General features: G+C 35.3%; 1 protein-coding gene across 1 annotated transcript; it reads left to right on the top strand.

Annotated features, from left to right (window-relative positions):
* Positions 1-2345: 2345 nt before the first annotated feature.
* LOC132753767 (uncharacterized) lies at positions 2346-21682 on the top strand. Its single transcript, XM_060744294.1, has 7 exons — positions 2346-2532; positions 3427-3599; positions 4556-4735; positions 5167-5230; positions 19316-19419; positions 20012-20106; positions 21037-21682. Exons 1-7 carry the CDS (start codon positions 2485-2487, stop codon positions 21111-21113), a joined length of 741 nt encoding a protein of 246 aa, XP_060600277.1. The 5' UTR covers positions 2346-2484; the 3' UTR covers positions 21114-21682.
* The last annotated feature ends 1050 nt before the right edge of the window (positions 21683-22732 follow it).

Below are 22732 nucleotides of genomic sequence, written 5' to 3'. Positions count from 1 at the left end.
TCTGTTTGTGTATGCCAATTATTATCCTTGCTAAATAACAACTCAAGTCAAAGTAATAATTAAATTTTAATGAATGAATGTGCGTCACTGTAAGACTATTAGATTAACAAATAACTATACAAGCAATACAAGCAATACATGTAAGACTATTCAATTATCAGATAAGTATGCAAACATGCAATACAAGAAGACAATTCAATTAACAGATAATTAAACGAACATGCAATACAGATAATGTTGAACATAAATGCAACAAGCATAAATACCCGCATAAATGACATTGAATCACGACCGTAAACAAATCATGCAAAGCATAGGATGCACAACAATTGATTTTTCTACTATTAACAATAAATTAAATAAAGAAATAACTATTAAAACACAATATGAAATGAAATAAAGATGAAAGACAAATAAACAACATGAACATATGAATGTAAAAACAAAACGGGAGAAAAAAAAATATATATATAAATTGATAATAATAATAAAACAACTTCATAAATGGGTTTGTTGAAGGGCGGGCGGGCAAAAATGTTGTTCAAACAGTGACGCTTACAAACAAAAATCAAGAAGTGGCGCGAATAACTGGCAGTGCCGTTAAATAAACTACTACAACCAATCAAAAAACGAGATATGAATATCCAATAAGAAAGCTTGTTAAATATTAGGCTAGAAGAAAATACTGACGAATACATAACAGGGAAGCTGTCGTCAATAATTAAATATTTTAAATATATTTAAAATAGTCCCATCACCCTACTCCTCATAAATTGGTGTTTTGGTAAATATTTATAATGATTAGTAATTCTTTGTGGATTGTCATAATATCATTCTATATAGTTTATTAGTGTTGACCAATTTTGCAGTTACCTAGTGATAATTTATTAACCTAATTAAATATTATTATTGATATTTCTGTCTTGGTTTTTCTCTTTTAAATCTTAAATTATGAAATAATATATCCCAAACTGTGATTTTATTGGTCAATAACATCACTGTTTGGAGTTCGGATGCGGGGAATTATATCACGAGGGCGTAGCCCGAGTGATATAATGATGCGCATCCGAACGACAAACAGTGATGTTATCAAGCAATAAAATCACCGATTTGAATATATTAATTTGATTCTCACATGACATCAACCGTACATGATAATTAGCTAAATTGCGCCTGATTTGTGTCCGTACTAATTGTCAGCGCGTCACATTTTTAGTGGTTACGTCACGTGTATAATGATTAAGTCACATGTCTAAAATAAATATAGAACGTCAAACAGTGATTTTATAGCATTATAACACACACTTTCGGTTCTTCTATGTTCAATAGGGAAAAATGCCGGTCATGTTAGAATGGACAATAATTATTATTGCACGATAAAAAAAAGAGTTATGATATCTAGAATCAGATTAGCCATTGTCATCAACACTGATCAAAACTAGTTAACCAATGTGCTTTATTGTTTAATAAACAACTTATTTAAAGAAAATGTGATGATTTGAATACATTATCTTGTGCTGTTTATCTTGATAATTATTCACATTATTGGTTTAAACATATTTATTTAAGCTCGATTGCGAAACAAGTTCTTGCAACTTATATTAATCACTTTCGAGTCCGCTTCCTGGAACCAACCAGTACTGGTGTCATATGAAGAAACATGGTCGTGACCCAAGTAGAGCTCGAACCCATGATCCCCGGGTTGAGAGGCAGACACCTTAACCGCTAGGCCACCGCTCCCCTTATTCATATTATTGAGGCCGGGTTAACTTGGGCCGGGTTGACTGTAATTCCTGGGCAATATCTAACCTACTGTCTTGCAAAGACTATACTGGACTACTGTCTGAGTAAATAAATGCAGAGTGAAAGCTAAGATTTTTTAGAGTTGTGCCACAGATAACATTATAGAATACCAGATAATAAATTATTCTTAATGCTTTAAACCTGTGCATTGTAAAACTTAAACTGTTAAACTGTTAAAGTTAGATAACAAATCATTTTCCCACGATAATTTATGATTGGAATAAATTGGGTGATAATGTTGCGCAAGCTAAGACAGTAGACGGCTTCAAATCAGCCTACTGGACTTTCTTCTCTGTCCCGTTGCTTATATGCTGAAAGGTCATGCAACCTACCATCCAGATCCAGAATCAAAAGGCTCGACAGTTATTGGGTACGATTAAATTAGTAGCTTATAGCATTTATAAAACATCTTTTCTTACTTTTTATTTGTTCCAATTAAATATTATATTTCTATAATTTGATTTTGTTTATTCATGAAATTAGGCAATCGGTCTTTCACTTTCGATGCCTATTGATATATTTTTTTACAAAAACATTTTGTATAAGTTTTAAGCGACGTAAAACATGGCAGCCACCGGCGCAAATAATGAGAAATAAACTTTAGCATGTTAAGAAAGCATTGACATCTTCATATAATCAACGATAGCAGTTTTATTTCGTTGAAAAATATATTTAGTCGAAATGGAAGGCCAAAACTTTCCGTACAGTAGCGGTATGACGCCACAACAGGTACTTGAATTCAGTTGTTCTTTTTCACTGTTTTTCCAAAGTTTGCTATGGAATAATGAATAATTATGCAGGGCAATTGAGAAAATATAGAAATGCTCAATTTATTAGACGAGTTACAAAAAATGAAAGAAGCAGAATGTACATAAATTAAATAATGGGCTATTGCAGAAAATATGAAAAATAAACTGATAAATATGAAAGTTGGTGGAGCCAACTCCGTTCTTCGACGGTGTCCGGTCTCCAAAGACAGGTGAAGTAAAATCATTAGAAGTGTCACAGGGTGAGAAATACTGTTCCGCCGCTTAAACATCTGCACCCTTTTAAGTGAACAATTCTGAACTGTGACATACTCCCCCTGCTATATTTGAAAATCGCCCGTGAATTTCACAGAGTTACAGAGCAATGTAAATTAAACTCTGAGCTATATCCAGTCACGGTCTCCCGTTGGGCGCCAAATGTCACCGGGTGAGAAAAATGTGCCGCCTGACTGGGACTCGAACCCGGGACCCTGGGAATACTGTTCCGCGGCTCTACTGACTGAGGTCTATCTGGCCGCTTACACATGTACTTTTTTCATTTTCATAATCAAATCATTCTTAGATAAGACTGTTATACTGTGAGCTCTGTTCATAACATGTTTTTTCTACAAATAAAAATCTATTAATTACTAGCGATAAACTCACAAAATGGTGGCCACTTTTGTCAAGGTTGTTCATGTTCTAAAAAATAGGGAATTTCAAATGTCTATTAAAAGTATTTGTATTTGTGAATGATAAATCAAATGTCATATAAACCTTTTAGGGTTTGTAGGGTTAAAAGAATATTATATATGTATGCAGTTAGTGTTATCGTATGAGTTTACTAACTTTCAATACCTATTTTTTAAAAAAACAGAGTCCCATTGTGTCACCTGGAACGTTGCAGGCATTTGGTTTAGGACCAACACCGACACCTGTTATGCCTCCATCAAACAACAGTTTATACCCTCCTGCCACACCTGGGGGTCCTATGACACCGATATCTCCAGCCCCGGCATCAGAGGGATCTGGCATCGTACCAACATTACAGTATGTTATATCACAATATCTCTGTGTTCATATATAGAAGATATTTGTTTTAATTAAGAAGTAATGTATCCAAAACAGTGATTTTATTGTAAATAAAATATCTTTTTGGAGTTCCGATGCAGGAAATTATATCAGTACATGCATTGGAACGACAAACAGTGATTTTATCAAGTGATAAAACCCCTGATTTGGGTATGTTATTTCAATTCTAACACAACATCAACGGAAAAATACTGCCATACCTGATTTAAGCTTAATTGCTCATGATTTGTTTTCATGCTTACTTTCAGCGCATGGCATTTTCAGTGGTTACGTCGCATGTCTAATGGTACTGTCAGATGTCTAATTATAGAACATCAACAGTGATTTTATTGCATAATAACACACATTTAAGGTCCTTCTATGTTTAATAGGAAAAAATGTTGGTCTTGTTAGAATTTGTGTTAATATTTGCGTATGTCACACTGAAAAGTTAGTGAAAAATGCAATATTTCCACAAATGCTGAAAAAAGAAACTGAAATAATTAGTTTTTATGTAAAGTATACATGAACAGATTCATACAAGTATGTCAGCATAATGTTTGACAAAGCTGTATTGATCAGTCACACTGTGAATGGTATTCTATAAGTGAAATGGATTTTACTTTACAGAGAAAACTCAGTGTTTTTACTAGTGAGCATAAAATAAAGAAGTATATATTAAGACAATGCTTTTAATGCAAAGAAAATAAACACATAAAATAAAGATAGTACATGTATACATTTATTAAAATAACACAGTGTCTTGTCAGTACTTTTCATTATAAGTTTTTCTACTGTGTAATTTTAACATGAGCTCAAAATGTAGGCTATTTATCAGAAGTCAAACTGAAACATATTTTTTGTCCTTGTGTTGATGTGATTATTATTCTATTACTTGAACTTATATTGGTATATATATTTTTTCTGTATTATAGGAATATTGTATGTACAGTGAATCTAGGTTGTAAATTAGATCTCAAGAAGATAGCTCTGCATGCTAGGAATGCCGAGTATAATCCTAAACGTTTTGCTGCTGTAATCATGAGAATCCGGGAACCAAGAACTACAGCTCTTATATTTAGTTCAGGCAAGATGGTGTGTACAGGTGCTAAAAGGTAATTAATGAATTAATTAAGATAATTAATTTATAGAGAAGTCATTAACCTATAACCTGCTGAATTTGTGTTATAGAGTTTGAATTTTGAGCTATCAATTCAAAGTTTAAGGAATTTCAAAATAAAAATACAAAAATAGAGTTACTTGTACCAATAATTAAGAGGCTGGTCAAACTGAACTCTTTATCACTAGTCTCCAGCATGTTAAGGGCATCATTATGTGTAGCAAATGGATTTTATTTGAACAATGTGGGGGCATCGTTAAGGGATGGTGGAGAAACTGAGGTCTTTGTTTGAAAGTTGCTGTTTGTTAAAAAAATGATTTTATAAAATGATGTTGTGCTTTGAACAGTATGTGAGAGTAGATAAGTAAAGTTACAAGAAAGAATGTATACACTATCTGCTATCTTCATGTTTGTTTGTATTTACAGTGAGGATCAAGCTAAGCTGGCTGCAAGAAAATATGCTAGAATTGTACAGAAACTTGGATTCATGGTGAACACCTTTATTTTATAGTGAATATAGAAATGTTAAAAAATCTTTTATTCAGTTCGTGGCCAGCAAAATCCCATTTTGACTTACTTGTCCATTTTTATCCAAGGCATTTCTTAACTTGTCAGTATAATATCTACAAGAAAAACAATACAAGTGGAACAAACAATCAACACAGGATAAGTTTTAAGGTTTATTTAATGATGATAACCGACGTTTCGACTCTCACGAGTCTTCATCAGGGTTATAAAATATCAGAATAATAGAAAAATCATTGTCTAACGTACAAAAATCGGAGTATACTTTACGTCACAGTGATTTGTTCTAAAAATAGTTTAAAATTATGTCATTTTGGGTTTACCCCTAATCTAATATTTAGCTGTATAACTTTTAAGAAAAATAACGTAAATGGAATAAATGTTTATGTTAACGTCATTCAGTGTTTCTTTTTCATCCTGGCAATTGGTTGATGTACTTGTGTGGCTGCTGCACTGGCGACGGATTGTTACTTCTAAAGGGTGACAGTTGAAGTGGGATAATTCCGGATCTATTATCATTTCTTTAAAATTCGTCCGTTGGCGTTGTTGATTGTGGTGTATTCTGTAGCCATATTTAACGCCGGGTATTATACGGAATTCGGTATGGTGGTTGATTCAAAAGTTTTTCCAAAGTTTGATAGGTTTTATTTCATGTTGTCGTTTTTTCTCTAATTTGGTGAGGTAATCGTTTTAGTGGTTGTTTTTGTGTATCGTATTGCTGTGTTTCTGGAGGTGTTCACGTCGGCTAAAGAGTTGTTGCAGATGTAGCATATAAATCGTAATTTCGTGTCTTGGTGAATTTTAAAGTGTCGGTTGAAGTTACTTTTAGATCCTTTCAGAAATTTGTTGCAGGTTTTACATTGTCGTAGTTTTTTGGATATTCAATGAAGTGTTCGTTGTTAGCTGTTAACTGTTGTTTCTGTAAATTACTTTGAATGTCCATTATTAACTGTATTAAGTTAAGTCCGGATGGTGATCGTGTTTTTAAATATTGATATAAGTGTTTCTTCAGTTCTGAGGCGGATGTTGACGTTCTTTAGTGTTGATAATAACATAGTTACGTCGACGTCATTAACGTTGTGTTCGTGTGTTGTGTAATGGCGGGAAACGGGTTTATAATTGTTGGCATTTTTTATGTCTGCGAAATGGCCATATAGACGTTCTTTTATAGTGTTGCCGGTTTGTCCTACATATTGTATACCACATTTATTGCATGTTATTAAATAGATTAAACTGGATGAATTACAGTCATATGTGCCTTTGATATGAAAGTATTTTCCTGTTGAATGAATTTTAACATATGATTTACTGCTGATATGTTTGCATGCGATACAATTCTTTTACATGGTGTGTGATCCCTTGTGGTTTCATCTGGGGATTGATGTCTGATTTTGTGAGTGTGTTTCTTAGGCAACTGCTGGTTTTCGAAATACTGTACATATTTTGTATTCATTGAACATTGTTAAAGTGGGGTCGTTTTCCAGGAGTGGGTGTATTTAGAGATGATATTATTTGTCCTTAGAATAAGCGGGTTATGAGTAATTATAAGCGGTATAATTTCCTTTTGTGATTTAGTATCGACATTGGTATCAAGATTGGTAATTTTGGCTTTTTTGATGCTTCGTATATTAATTTCTGGGATAACCGCGTGCAATAAGTTTTCCCGTAATTGTTTTGTGCATATTTCAAATTGTTCGTCAGTGCTGCATATTCTCCGTATTCTGACGGCTTGGCTATATGGGATACTTGCTTTTTGGTGACGTGGATGGAATGAGCTATAGTGTAAATACATATGTGCATCCGTTGGTTTTGTGTATAGTGTGGTTGATAATTTTCCTTTTAAGTCTTTATGACAGTAACATCAAGAAGTTTGCTGATGTTAGGTTTATGTCTATCGTAAACTTGATCGTTGTGTGGAAACTATTTTTAAGGCCGTAGTGAAGGAATTCAAATCCTCTCTCGAGTGTGGCCAAACCATAAATATATCGTCAATATATCTCCACCATACCAGTGGAGATATCGGTATTTAGCTAGGAACTCTTGTTTATTCTATATCATAAAAATTATCGCATAGCTAGGTGCGCATTTGGTACCCATCGTGGTTCCGGGCAATTTGTTCATAAAATGTATCATTGAATCTGAAACATGTTTTCTTGAGTATGAAGAAAGTAATCTTAGAAGGATCCAGGTTTTAGGTCTTGTTCAGCATCTTTGTGTAGTGCATATTTGGCTGCTAAATGCCTTCTTTGTGTGGAATATTAGTGTAAAGTGCTGTCACATCTATTGTGACTAAGAATGCCGTCTTTAGGTACGTTGTTTAATTCGTGTATTTTTCTAGGAAATGACGGGTATCTTTAATATATGATGGGATTTTACGTGCTAATGGTTGTAAAAAGTGATCTACAAATTCGGATAATTTTTCTGTAGGACTTCCACAACGCTGAGACGATGGGCGTCCGGGTTATTAGTTGCTTATGTATTTAGGTAATAAATAAGAAGATGGGTGTCCTGCAATTTTTCGCAGTAAGGTAGCTGATGTGGTTGCTGTGACATAAGGGAGTGTTTCTTCAGATATGTTAAAAAATTGTTGATCTCTCTGGTGGATTTGTTCGTAAGATCGTAGGGTGTGGTCCTGTATGTGTTTTTTGTCGTTGAGTTGTCTTAGACTCTTCGGGCAATTGTAATCGGATTTATTTAAAATGACTATCGCTCCTCCTTTGTCGCTTGTTTTATAATGATATCCTTATTTTGTTGAATTTTGTTATTGCTAAGTTACTTTCATCGGTGTAATATTGTAATTTGTATTCGGATGACTGTTTAATTTGTAAGAATGTCATGATGAAAACGATTGACAGAAATGCATCGAGTTAAATTGATTTGCCTGCAGTGGTTTCCATCTGAGCTTGTTTGACGGGCGGGGATTGGTTGTATGTGGTACTTAAAATAGTGTTTAATCTCATTCTTCTATCGAAGAAAAGTAGTAAGTCTCGGGTGGTAATTTTTGTCTGTTTTCTGGGGTGGGGCAGAAATGACATCCTTACAAAGATATCATTTTTTCGGGTGTGGAGAGATTGGTAGTTTGAATAAAATTTATGACAAATTTATGATAGTTACGTAGGAGAAGATTTCGTTCATGTAAATTGTTTTGCTCTGAATTCTGTTGGGCATATTTTTTTACCAGCTTCTTTTGGTTGGATATTATAGCGGGTTTTGTTGGAGGATTTTTCGGGGATCTTGGGTTGATTTTTGTTACTGAGACTTTTCTACCGATAGTAAATTTTGATATATGTCAGCAATTAGGTCGACTTCGTCAGTTGAAGTGTGTCTTTAGATGTGTTCTCTACTCCCTAATTTCTTCTACAAGTTGGTGATTTTCCTTGTTTCCAAATATTCTAAAATATTTTGGTGAGTTGCTAGTCCAAAGTTTATGTGGGCTTCTTCGCCATTTATATTTGTAGAACTTTGAACTACGTAACCTTAGTTTTTAACTGTGGAGCTCCCCCAACAAAGACTGGTGGAGGGACTACTAAGATAATATCTCATCACAAGATGCCACTTTTGAGATCGTTCTGCACAAGTAAAATAATCTTTTCACTAACTTCTGTTAAAAAAGTTTTAAAAGAATTAAATATACAACTTACATCACACTGCACCAGAATCTAAATCACACTGTGTGACGCATAGTTTTGAGAGTTAACTGGTGTGCAGTTAGTATAATGTTACATACTATCACAATTATCCTTTTAAATACGTGGTTAAAAAATCTGAGAACAGCACTTATCATGCGTTCGGCTGCACTAGTATAGGGGTGGGAATTGTTACATCCCATCAAACATGAATTAAATGGGCGTTGATCGATCTGTCCGCTGCCCACACGTAACTTTGTACTTATATAGACACCCCTTGACTAAAAGGATAACCTTAATTAGAAGTATTGGAACACAAGGAAATAACAAACTTGTGAAGAAATTAGGGAGGTAGAGAAACATCTAAAGAAACACTTCAACGACGTATGGAGTTCTTGACCCTACGATATTTGCTGGGACATCCAGATCTAAGAGTAAAGTATTACCGTACTATCGGTAGAAAGATCGCAATGTCTCAATCACGAATAAAGCTCCTAGATCCATCAGACTACATACGTAAAAAGTGATTTGTCTCCATATGAGTCGGCTACCTTACTTCAACAGAGCTCTCCGTCACTAGTAATCATCCAAACGCGAAGTAACGCAGGCTCTAGATAGAAGAAACTATATCATGCCCAACAGAGAGAGTGCAAGGTTCAAGAATCAATATCGAATAACCTACCCACCAATTACATGAAGGCGAAATCTCTCCTAACGTACCACTATGAGATAATTGTCAAATAAATTGATATCGTATAAGACTTATGATTTGACGCCAAGAACACCGTGTACGATTGTTTGAGTTCCGACCGTATCAATTCGGCGAACTAGAGGCGACTCCATGTTTCCAACCCCGCCTTCCTACTTCGCTTGAGATGAGCTTCCACACCATTGTAAATTACATAAAATATACACCCAATATCCCAACCAATCCAGTGAAGACCACACAAAAAAATCACACCTCAGACAGTTCAGGAATAAAGGCTTCAGGGATGAAGACTACTTGGCTAATGATGATAGACCAAAATCGAGACCTCGCGTTGTCTCGACTCTCGATCGAGTCACTTTCATGATGGGTCTACAATAATACATTTCTCAAGCAAATTAAATAGAACAAAATCGTCTAGCCCGACATACAAGCATACAAATATCAAAAAAATACGGGTAGTAAACCCCTGTATAGAGTACTAGCAATACAAATCACTCAACAGGTGGAATTTCTAGTTCTATAAATTCAAACAAGGCCGATATAAAGAGTCAAGGTCATGTTATTGGGTCTTTTCAAATCACTAATATCGATTATACCAGTTGAGCCTTTAGGCTAAGATTACTATTTTAGAGAAAAATCATCAACGACACAGAATAACACAATATCGAGAAGTAAACACAACGTCTTATGTTAACGTCATTCAGTGTTTCTTTTTCCTAATCCTGGAGTCAATTTGTGTATCGAGAGTACTATCGTAGTGAGCTGCTGACATCCTGCGACGGCATGTATCCTCATGAGAGATCAATAATTTTCTGAAACATATCTGAGAACACCTCCGGTTTGCTGGATTCTAAAGGCGTGAGCAACTACATTCAGAAATGTACGGCATATATCCGGATCCTATTATCATCGTTCTTTCTTAATAATTTTCGTCGTTGGCGCTTGCTGGCTGAAAGATTGTGAGTTGCTAATGAATCACCCTGCTATCGCTTATCAGCCTTAAAAAATGACATTTAGCCCAAACAGCCGGAGGCTATTAGCCATGATCGTCAGGGACATTTTTGGAATCCTACAGAAAATTATTCCGCGAATTTATTGGTTAGGGATTCTGAAATTCAAATAGGTTTTTTTTCTTTCAAAGGTTACGTAGACATACGGCATTAGCATCGTAAAATCCTACATATATTAATAGATTTCATAGCATGTCTCGTGCTCGAGTTTCCTTAGAAAAAAATTACTCCGTAATTCATAACAATCTATAAGACGCAGTTCTAGTCTTAGAGATATAATGTCGACATGACATCTCTTACAGTATATAGCTATGGTTTGAATTCCTCTAGTCAAGATAATGCGTATGGCGGTGTGCACTTTTGTAGTTCCAGTGGAGCTGTTCACGTCGGCTAAAAAGAGTTCGTTGCAGAGATAGATAGCCATAATATAAATCGTACAATCTTCCGTTACGTACAATTAGGAGTTGCTAAGTTTTAAACGAATGGTCGATGAACATACAGACTCTATGTGATCTCTTTCTAAAGATTTTACATTTCTTCAACTCAAGAAAACAATGGTATTCAGATTACATTATTATGTACCTGTTTCGACAAGAAATTTTGGTTTGTTCAGAGTTTGTAACCAATTAGTTCCATGTTTAGTTTTTTGGATAATCATTCAAATGAATGTGGGCGGGACCCACTGGAGTGGGTTACGCTTAAATGCTCGCCAGCTGTCTATAGACTCTGCGATAATTTTGTTAGGTTGTTGACATTGAATGTAAATTAATATGAACAAGCAGTTCCTGTGCTAAAGTACTCTGAAATGTCCTGATATACTTCCAATGGTATCTGTAGGTGGTTAGATATAATTGGGTATCTGTATACAGTTTTATGACGTCGTTGGATGCGCACTGAACTCGACGAGAGAGTTGTTTATGAATAATGCACATTCAACACAGGCCTATAATTAGATTTACACAAACATGGACAAGGATTCCGGAATAGATACATAAAAAACCTAAACAATACAGCAAAACTTCTAGGAATGTTTAGAAATAAAAGAAAATCAAAATAGAACAATTAAAGGAATTATCAAACCACACTAAACACAAATACCAACGGAATGACACAAGTAGAATATTTAAAAAACTAAATAGCATATAAATTGATTTAAGCCAGTTCCGACGTGTGTGGTTTCACCATAACAGTCAAGTGGTACTCCACTATTTAGCCAAGTTCCTGTGAGAACGGAGAATATGTCCATGGCACTGAATCGCAATCAAGTTCTTTGAGGAGAACAGTAGACTTGCACAGTTGAGACGGTTCCGGTACATATCATTAGAGTGTATTGCACGCCGTTATCCGTTGATCACATCCACTAGCATAGAATTTAATATACCGAGCGCATCAGCAGTGACACCAAATGTGGCCGAGACCTGGATACCGAGTTGTCGATACTAAATCACATGCAGGAAGGAAATTGGGTACCAGCTGATCATTACGCATAGCCGGCGTTCTCTAAAGGACTCGAAAGTATTACGTCATCTCTATAACATAGCCCACACTCTCTGAAAACGACGTTCGTTGTTCGCTGACTTAACAATGCGTTCAAGTGGTAGTTATGCAAAATGGTTATGATGGACACAGGGGATCAATCTCGATTGGAGAAGACCTAATCATGCTAAGAAACATCATCACAATATTGATTACAGTTAATCCCGCAGATGAACCATTTACCACAGAGGATCATCACGCCATTTAGTTGGTCATAGACGAAAATGAATGTATCGGCATGCGCAATATATTGCATGACAGTAAATCAAAGTATGTTCCAATCTCATTCAACATCGCGTGTAAGAATCTAGATCTTTCAAAGAAATAATCAAAAAATTCAGATTCATGGGCACACGAGTTATGTAGAGAGAAACGGTTCTTCGGTTTGTATTAAGAAAATCGTAAGCTAAAGGTTGCAAAGTTCGCATCCGGGTTTTCCAGTTCTAATCTATAATCATTTAAATTAAACATGTAAATACCGACATTTAATGCATGTATTAAACATAGATTAAAACTTGGATAGCATCAATTATGTAGCGGAAGTATATGTGCCAACGCAATATTCAGTAATTATATGAAAGTAATCTACGTTTCCTATGTATGATGGAATTGTCTAACATATTGATAATTCTGACTTCAGAAGAGCTAAGAAATATAGTGTTCCGCATGGCGTAAACGACATTATATTTCAGAACTTTCTACCATGCGGTTGCCCGCCAGTTAACCACAACTACACGAGACTGGACAACTTGTTCATGTATCACTGGGGAGATTGGTACGATCGTACTGATATTTCGGTGAGTGAGTGTGTTCTTAGAGTCACCAATGCTCGCATTTCGAAATAAAGCATGTAACGCTATATATTCTCGTCTCATCTAGAGACTACGAGGATAAGATAAATAGTATGCCCGATCATCTAATATCATCAAACAAGACGAGGAGTCACCGGGATTGCCCGATCTATAAGATGATATTATATACATGTTCCACTTTAAGGAGAATAAAAAGCGATGGTTATCTAGAGTAGTTATTATAAGCGTGTCATGAAACAACTAGTTAATTCTCCTTATTGTGATGTAGTAACGACATCTGAACTGAAACTCATTGTATCATTGGAAATAATTTCTATGGCATATAAAACTCCGTGTAGCAACTGGGTCGTTAAAACTCTCGCTAATACTTAATATTACTATGGGATACTGAAACCGACGTGCAATAAGTTTGCACGTCAAGTGTAATGTAGGATGCATAATTTCAAAAGATTGTGCGTCCAGTGTGCATATTCTCCGTACGATTCTGTACGGCTTGAGACTAAATATCTAGGCAATCAAAGCTAGCTATCTTTGGAGAGTAGCATAACCGGTATGTTGAAATAAGAAGTCTGACCTAGATCAATTAAATACTAGCATAGTCGGACTGCATCCTCGTTTTGTGGCCGATCTGTTGTACTAGTGTCCATATCGCATGGAAACGAGATGCAAGATCCGGAGATAACATCCCATATTATCAAAGACCACTACTAATTACACTTGACAAGTATAACAATCTCGCAAGAAGTTTGCTGATGTTTAGGTGTTATGTCTACGTAAACTTGATCGTGTTGGAAACTATTTAAGGCCGTAGTGAGGAACAAATCCAAATCCTCTCTCGAGTGTGTCGCGCACCAAAATCCATATAGAAATATAATATCAGAGTACAATATACTCTCCACAAACATCACCAGTAGTGATGATATACGGGATATTATAGCTTAGGAAGCATCTTGTTCTTCATATCCATAGGAAAAATTATCAGCATAGCTAGGAGCGCATTTGTCACCATACGTGTCATCAGGCAATTAGTTCCACTCTAAATATGGTATATAAGAAATCTGAACAAGTTTCTCTGAGCTATGTAAGAAAAGTAATTCTGAGAGGATGCCTAGCGTTTTAGGTTCTTGTTTCAGCAATCTTTGTTGTAGTGCATCATTTCGGCTGCTAACAACATGCCTATCTTTGTGTGGAATATTAGGTCGTAAAGTGCTCGACAATCTAACTTGCTTGTATCATAAGTAACATCGCGTCTCGCTAGGTACGTTGTTTAATTCAGTGTATTTTTTCTAGTGCAAAAATGAGCCGGGTATCTCATTCAAGATATAGATGAGGAACTTTACGTGCTAAACTGGATGTCAAAAGTCGATCACTACAAATCAACTGCGGAACTTTTTTCGTGGATAGCGCAACTTCCACAGAGCATGAGACTGATGGGGCGTCCACAAGAGGGAAAGGTGATTAGATTTAGAGGACTTATGCCTGTGTAAAGGTAGTAATAAATAAAGATGATGGTGTCCGCAATTTTCCCTCGCAGCTACTAGGTAGCTGATTGTTGCTGTGACATAAGGGAGTGTTTTCTTTCCAAGATGATAAACTGTTACACCCTCTCTGCCGTGGTATGAGTTATGGACGTGAAGATCGTAGAGAGCTTGATGGTCCATGTATGGTTTTTCTCGTCGCGTGAGAGTTTAGCTCTATAGTTCAAATCGGATTTTCAAATTAACTGTCCAGTCATTGGACTTGAGGTAACATATGTGATTCGCTGGAATTTTATATTGATGAACTCATGATGAACTTTGCACACTTGCATCCTCTAGCCATGATCAGAGCATTCACAGTAAAACATCATTTTGACCCTTTTTCGACTTAGAATTTACCAAATGGCTTTGAAACTTTGCACAGTTCACCATCATGACCCCACCTGTAACAGAGGAGGTAATCTCTATCAAGCATTTTGACAGAATTATGCCCTTTTTCGACTTAGAATTTACGTTAAAGTTTTTGTAATAGTTCAAATATTTCAAAGTCCATTGACATATGGCTTTGAAACTTTGCACCTTGTTCACCATCATGACCCCAACCTGTAACAGGAGGAGGTAACTCTATCAAGCATTTTGACATCAGCACTAAGAATAGTGCGAGCGTTTGTCTACCGACTTAGAATAGAACTTACGTTAAAGTTTTTGTAATAGTTCAAAATATTTTCAAAGTCCATTGACATATGGCTTTGAAACTTTGCACACTTGTTCAACATCATGACCCCAACCTGTAAACAGGAGGAGGTAACTCTATCAAGCATTTTGACAGAATTATGCCCCTTTTTCGACTTAGAATTTACGTTAAAGTTTTTGTAATAGTTCAAATATTTTCAAAGTCCATTGAATATGGCTTTGAAACTTTGCACACTTGTTCACCATCATGACCCCAACCTGTGAACAGGAGGAGGTAACTCTATCAAGCATTTTGACAGAATTATGCCCCTTTTTCGACTTAGAATTTACGTTAAAGTTTTTGTAATAGTTCAAATATTTTCAAAGTCCATTGACATATGGCTTTGAAACTTTGCACACTTGTTCACCATCATGACCCCAACCTGTAACAGGAGGAGGTAACTCTATCAAGCATTTTGACAGAATTATGCCCCTTTTTGACTTAGAATTTACGTTAAAGTTTTTGTAATAGTTCAAATATTTTCAAAGTCCATTTACATATGGCTTTGAAACTTTGCACACTTGTTCACCATCATGACCCCAACCTGTAAACAGGAGGAGGTAACTCTATCAAGCATTTTGACAGAATTATGCCCTTTTTCGACTTAGAATTTACGTTAAAGTTTTTTATGTAATAGTTCAAATATTTTCAAAGTCCATTGACATATGGCTTTGAAACTTTGCACACTTGTTCACCATCATGACCCCAACCTGTAAACAGGAGGAGGTAACTCTATCAAGCATTTTTTTTACTATCAAGACAGAATAGTCGAGCGTTGCTGTCCTCCCCTTTTTCGACTTAGAATTTACGTTAAAGTTTTTTGTAATAGTTCAAATATTTTCAAAGTCCATTGACATATGGCTTTGAAACTTTGCACACTTGTTCAACCATCATGACCCCAACCTGTAAACAGGAGGAGGTAACTCTATCAAGCATTTTGACAGAATTATGCCCCTTTTTCGACTTAGAATTTACGTTAAAGTTTTTGTAATAGTTCAAATATTTTCAAAGTCCATTGACATATGGCTTTGAAACTTTGCACACTTGTTCACCATCATGACCCCAACCTGTAAACAGGAGGAGGTAACTCTATTAAGCATTTTGACAGAATTATGCCCCTTTTTCGACTTAGAATTTACGTTAAAGTTTTTGTAATAGTTCAAATATTTTCAAAGTCCATTGACATATGGCTTTGAAACTTTGCACACTTGTTCACCATCATGACCCCAACCTGTAAACAGGAGGAGGTAACTCTATCAAGCATTTTGACAGAATTATGCCCCTTTTTCGACTTAGAATTTACGTTAAAGTTTTTTAATAGTTCAAATATTTTCAAAGTCCATTGACATATGGCTTTGAAACTTTGCACACTTGTTCGCCATCATGACCCCAACCTGTAAACAGGAGGAGGTAACTCTATCAAGCATTTTGACAGAATTATGCCCCTTTTTCGACTTAGAATTTACGTTAAAGTTTTTGTAATAGTTCAAATATTTTCAAAGTCCATTTACATATGGCTTTGAAACTTTGCACACTTGTTCACCATCATGACCCCAACCTGTAAACAGGAGGAGGTATCTCTATCAAGCATTTTGACAGAATTATGCCCCTTTTTCGACTTAGAATTTACGTTAAAGTTTTTGTAATAGTTCAAATATTTTCAAAGTCCATTGACATATGGCTTTGAAACTTTGCACACTTGTTCGCCATCATGACCCCAACCTGTAAACAGGAGGAGGTAACTCTATCAAGCATTTTTTTTTACTATCAAGCACTAAGAATAGTCGAGCGTTGCTGTCCTACCGACAGCTCTTGTTCGACATAGAATTTACGTTAAAGTTTTTGTAATAGTTCAAATATTTTCAAAGTCCATTGACATATGGCTTTGAAACTTTGCACACTTGTTCAACATCATGACCCCAACCTGTAAACAGGAGGAGGTAACTCTATCAAGCATTTTGACAGAATTATGCCCCTTTTTCGACTTAGAATTTACGTTAAAGTTTTTGTAATAGTTCAAATATTTTCAAAGTCCATTGACATATGGCTTTGAAACTTTGCACACTTGTTCACCATCATGACCCCAACCTGGAAACAGGTGGAGGTAACTCTATCAAGCATTTTGACAGAATTATACCCCTTTTTCGACTTAGAATTTACGTTAAAGTTTTTGTAATAGTTCAAATATTTTCAAAGTCCATTGACATATGGCTTTGAAACTTTGCACACTTGTTCACCATCATGACCCCAACCTGTAAACAGGAAGAGGTAACTCTATCAAGCATTTTTTTTACTATCAAGCACTAAGAATAGTCGAGCGTTGCTGTCCTACCGACAGCTCTTGTTTGTTTGCTTATGCATTACTGTTCACCTTCTATAAGGTAGAAGAAGCATAGTTTTAGACATGTTAAAATAGCTGTATGGCAGTTTGTAAAGAAATTTTTCAAATATTATTATTTAAGATGACAATTTTCAGGAGTTAGCACTAGAAACTATAGTCTCATATGCAATATCATTGTCCTTCGACTTGCATATATTAAACAGTAGATAACAATGTATATATATTTGAGCCGCGTCACGACAAAACCAACGTAATGGGTTTGCGACCAGCATGGATCCAGACCAGCCTGCGCATCCGCGCAGTCTGATCAGGATCCATGCTGTTCGCTTACAAACCCTATAACAAGTAGTGAAACTGATAGCGAACAGCACGGATGCGCAGGCTGTTCTGGATCCATGCTGGTCGCAAACCCATTATGTTGGTTTTGTCGTGACGCGGCTCATATATTTGTACAATGACCATTACATTTTATTAGTTAAGGCCATCCTTAAAAAAATGTTTGTTTGCAGTAACGCGACCGACTCACAAAGTTTGCCCCTTCTCAAATGTTTTTTTATGGTCTGGATAAAAAAAAAATTTTTTTTTTGAATCAGAAAATTATGCTGTGTGCTTCGCTTTCGTTCTTTTAAAGGTTAATAGAAGAAATAAAATGTAGTTCTTATTAATTAGTTCTTAATTAGAATTCAGTGATCAATTTATTAATTGTTACCAGATTATCGAAGCATATATTGTCCAGCATTTTGAAATTCCATGTTCATTTGGGAGAACAGTAACTGTTTATTAAAAAAAAAAAAAAAAATCGACCTACCTACCCACTTTGAAAATTCTGGGTCGGGTTACTGCAAACAAACATTTTTTTAAGGATGGACTAAGGTATGACCCACCTAATGCATTACCTCCACTTTGAAGAGTACTCAAATAGGCTAAAACTGCAGTCAACTGCATTGTAACTGAGGGGCGCGGGTTCAAGCCCCAGAAGAGGCAACTTTTTTTTTCTTTGAACATTATTTGTGTTTCTCGGGTCACTCTTGATAAGAAAAAAGTGTTTCATTTTAATTATAAAATTATTATTGGTATTTATTGGCTAAATTGTGCCAAATTTTTTATTAAATATGGTGCCTGATATTTTCAAAGTCTAATAAAATAAAACTAGACAGTAAAAAAGTATTTTATATTTGACAAGCGCATCCAATATACTTTTAAGAAAAATTTATGCAAACTTTGAAAACAGCCCTGATTTGAGTAAATTTTAGGGATATTTTGAATAAGGCCCTCCAAGTAGAAAAATGATTAAATGATTAAACAACTACTTAAAATGGGTGGGGTAGGGTAACATTTATATACATAATTCAAACATTTTGTGTAGAAACAATAATTTTGCTGGGTCATTTGTTAGCTGAATGCTATTTTTTGTTTCTGAAATATTTTCTATAGGAAAAAATTATTTCATAATGATTATATAAAAGAATAATTAGAGTTTCTCATTTCTGAAAAAGAGCCCTTCTAATAGCCAAGTTTTACTTTAGAAAAATCTCCATAACTCATAAACCATACGGTAAACTTTGTTTAAATTTTTGCATTCTTGTGTCTTTTAAGGTATATAACTGACCTATGTTGTCAATTTTATAGTTCCTTATAGTGCCCGTTAGGGGGCTCATACCTTAAAAAAGTACATGAAACTCTCTGACTGTTTGTTTTGTGAAACAACAACATATAAAAATGACTTAATATAAATTTGATTGGAAATTTTTTCTCCCCGAGAGTTTATCAAAATTATTGTTTTTATTCTGTTTATTATATTGCAGGCAAAATTTAAAGATTTCAAGATACAGAATATGGTTGGAAGTTGTGATGTAAAGTTTCCTATTAGGTTAGAAGGACTAGTACTCACCCATGGAAAATTCTCAAGGTTGTTATTTTTAAAGATTAAAGCCATAAAACATGTACAATCTGAACATATGTGAATTTGTTTAGTATGTGAAATTTAACAGCTTGTGTTCAAGAGTGACATATAATTTGATGTTACACATGGGGGCGTCTGTGGCAAAGTGGTTAAAGTTGTTAACTTCAAACAACCTGCCCCTGACTGCTGTGGGTTTGAATTCCTATACAGACATTTGATTTTTTCATGTGAGGAAGCTATCCAGCTAGCATATGGAGGGTCAGTGGTTCTACTTGGGTGCCCGATCATGCCTCAAGTTATGTACAGAGGGGCACATGAGATCATCTTCAACCAGTAGAGCTGTAAAGTCGCAATATGACATACTGTGTTCAACCAGTAGAGCTGGAAAGTCGCAATATGACATAAAGTGTGTTTATGTGATTCCCTTAATTAAGCATTAAGCACTTTTGACTTAGGACTAGGTGTATGTCTGGCAAAATGTCTGTTTATTAATCATTAATTTCATCCGCATTCAAATATAGTGCGACCACAGTGAAATTATATTTTGATAATTTCTTTATTTACTGAAAAGCATGAAATAAATTATTTGTGATTACAGTTACGAGCCAGAGTTGTTTCCAGGTCTGATATACAGAATGATGAAACCAAGGATTGTTCTGCTGATATTTGTCTCAGGAAAAGTTGTGTTAACAGGTAACTAAAAACAAAAAACCTTGAACCCCTACCCTATTGAATTTGTATAATGACATGTTTGAAACTTGGAAGAGTTCATTTATATGAAAAGGGATTTCAATATCAAAGTACTTGAGAAAGCCTGGTTAGACAGGACTGACTCTGTACTGGGGGCAAAGGATTATCAATTTTGGTTGAGGGCTTTTATTTCACAGGTTGGGGAAACACCCAGTTAAAAATTTTCACAAAGAACATTGAAATTTGGTAAGATGTGCACAAATAATGTTAATGAAATTTATTTGTGATATCTTCCTTTGCAATTTTTTCTGAGTAAATATTTAACATTAGATACTTTATTTGTGGTTTTTACATATGTCTGAAAGGTTTCAACATAAAAGCAATGTCAAAATAAAGGCAACCAGTTGAGAAATGGCCTTTGTAAAATTTGGGGGGTGGGGGTGGGGGGGGAGACATCCTTGCTTTTGGACTCCAGCCAGTTACATGAAATTACTTTACAGAGGCTCTGTAAATGTATGAAATTTCTTACATCCAACTTTTCAACTTTATAATTTTCAAATTGTGAATAAATAGATTTGTTCATTATCCAGGTTAGGGTTAATGTCTGATTGGCTTAGTTTTAATGATGGTATAGCCTCCTTCCAGAATTATATCTTTATTTAAAACATAGACAATCAGAAACCTGGCCTAATCACAGTACTTCACATACCAGTAGCATATAGGGCAAGGTTGCATGTGTTTTCTCCATCAGTGCAGGTTTTTATATGCATAAGTTTTTGCAGTGAAGGAACTAAGTAAAATAATATAAAATTCATTTTGACTACAATCGTTAACAGAAATCGTTTTTATTAATTAAATAAAGAAAACTTATATAAACTGTATACAGTTTATGCGGTTACTCAACTTACCATGTTGAATAATTTTCTCTTTCAGGTGCCAAAGTGAGGGAAGAAATTTATGAAGCATTTGAAAACATTTATCCAATATTGAAAGGATTTAAGAAACAATAGCAGTGGCTGTCCTCATGTGTACATGTGTATATAATTATGTTTGTAAATAATCCGTTAAATCATGTGAAGTAGACAGTCAGGAAGACGAGGTTCACTAGTTGGATGGAAGTTGCTCTATTCATGTATTTACACTATAAGTGGACATTTTTATACATGCTCATTAGATTATATCATTACATTTGTGATTCAAAGAACATTGTCTTGTGTTCAGTTTAGTGAGATGTGAGGAAGTTGTACACTATTAGAGACTTCAACCATGCAACTCTCACCATGGAAACATTCTTTCTGTGTACTTGGCATGTTCAAGTATTGATAAGTGCATCTAAATGTATCTGTGTGACAAATAGAAGTTATAATTCTTCTTAAGGGTCAGTGCTTTATATTGAAACACAGTGTAAGGTTGAAACATTATTTATGGAAGATGTACTCAAATTATGTGTTATAATTGTTTGAGGTAAAATGCATATGACATTCTATTTGTTGACAACACTTCATATTTTTGTGTTTCTATTTTAAAATATAAGAATATTTGTTTGACTGAAAAAAAACCCACCTTTTTCCTTATGTTTAATTGAAATTGTTTAGCTAAGCAAGTACTTAGTTTTAACCAGCAATAATTTATAATTGTCATACTTTGGAAAATAATTGGTTCTTATATGATTATTGTCACTACGAGGGTTGTTCTGAAAGTTTTGAGACTGGGTCAATATTTAGCGTTGGAAAAGATAAAATCAAACAAGAGTTTACTATGTATTACTTTAATACCTCATCTATTATAGTGTAAAATTTCATAACAATAGCTTCATGTATACAAGAGCTACAAAGCGTTAGGCACAGACACTACCGGTGACCCGGCGCACGCAACGACGTTATCCGACGTTGCCGTTATTTCAGAGTTTAACAACCACCGTAGAAAAAGTCAACTGCTACTCCTTTTCAAAGTATCTTCCTTCACAACGTACACATTTCTCATGCCTCGTAACCCACTTGGCGAATACATTTCTATATACCAGTCAGATTTAAAGTTGCAATAATGCTCATAACTCTAGAGGCGCAGTTCAACTAGGTTCTCAAACCGGATTCCTCATAGTTCGATTTGATGGCCGGAAAAAACGGAAAAGTCCATTGGGGCCAGGTCGGTGAGTAGGGTGGTGTGAGCGATGCGGTTAACAAAAGAACATTCAAGTTCCAGAGAAGTGGCAGATGATGTAGGTAGATGTTCTCCAGAATTGACGCAAGCATTTTCCGGCCGCTTTCTTACGGATAGCGTTGAATCAGTTCCGTCTGATTAATAAAAACACGCTGTTCCTCTTTTGACGGTGTTTTCCATAGTCCTCGTTGTCTTGTCGCGCACGTATGCTATAATGATCTGCGGGTAACGGCTTAAACACTAGCGGAAATGACGTCCTTAAGTTGGAAGTGACGTCATAAAATTTTCGTGACGTTTGGCGCAATTTAGGGCTCTTTTTAATTCAGTAAGAAAACTTATAACAAGAAAATAGTCCGTGCGCCAGGAATCGTAGACAGGTGTTGCTATGGAAACGATTATATGCCGTATAGTAACGTTACAACGTTTTAAAGACATGAACTCGGATAAATAACATATTAAGCTATAATTT

The sequence above is a fragment of the Ruditapes philippinarum genome, unplaced genomic scaffold (assembly GCF_026571515.1).
Source record: "Ruditapes philippinarum isolate M1 unplaced genomic scaffold, ASM2657151v2 ctg1113_1_1_1_1, whole genome shotgun sequence".
NCBI classification, from domain to species: Eukaryota; Metazoa; Mollusca; class Bivalvia; order Venerida; family Veneridae; genus Ruditapes; species Ruditapes philippinarum.
This window is presented reverse-complemented; position numbering and strand designations above follow the sequence as displayed.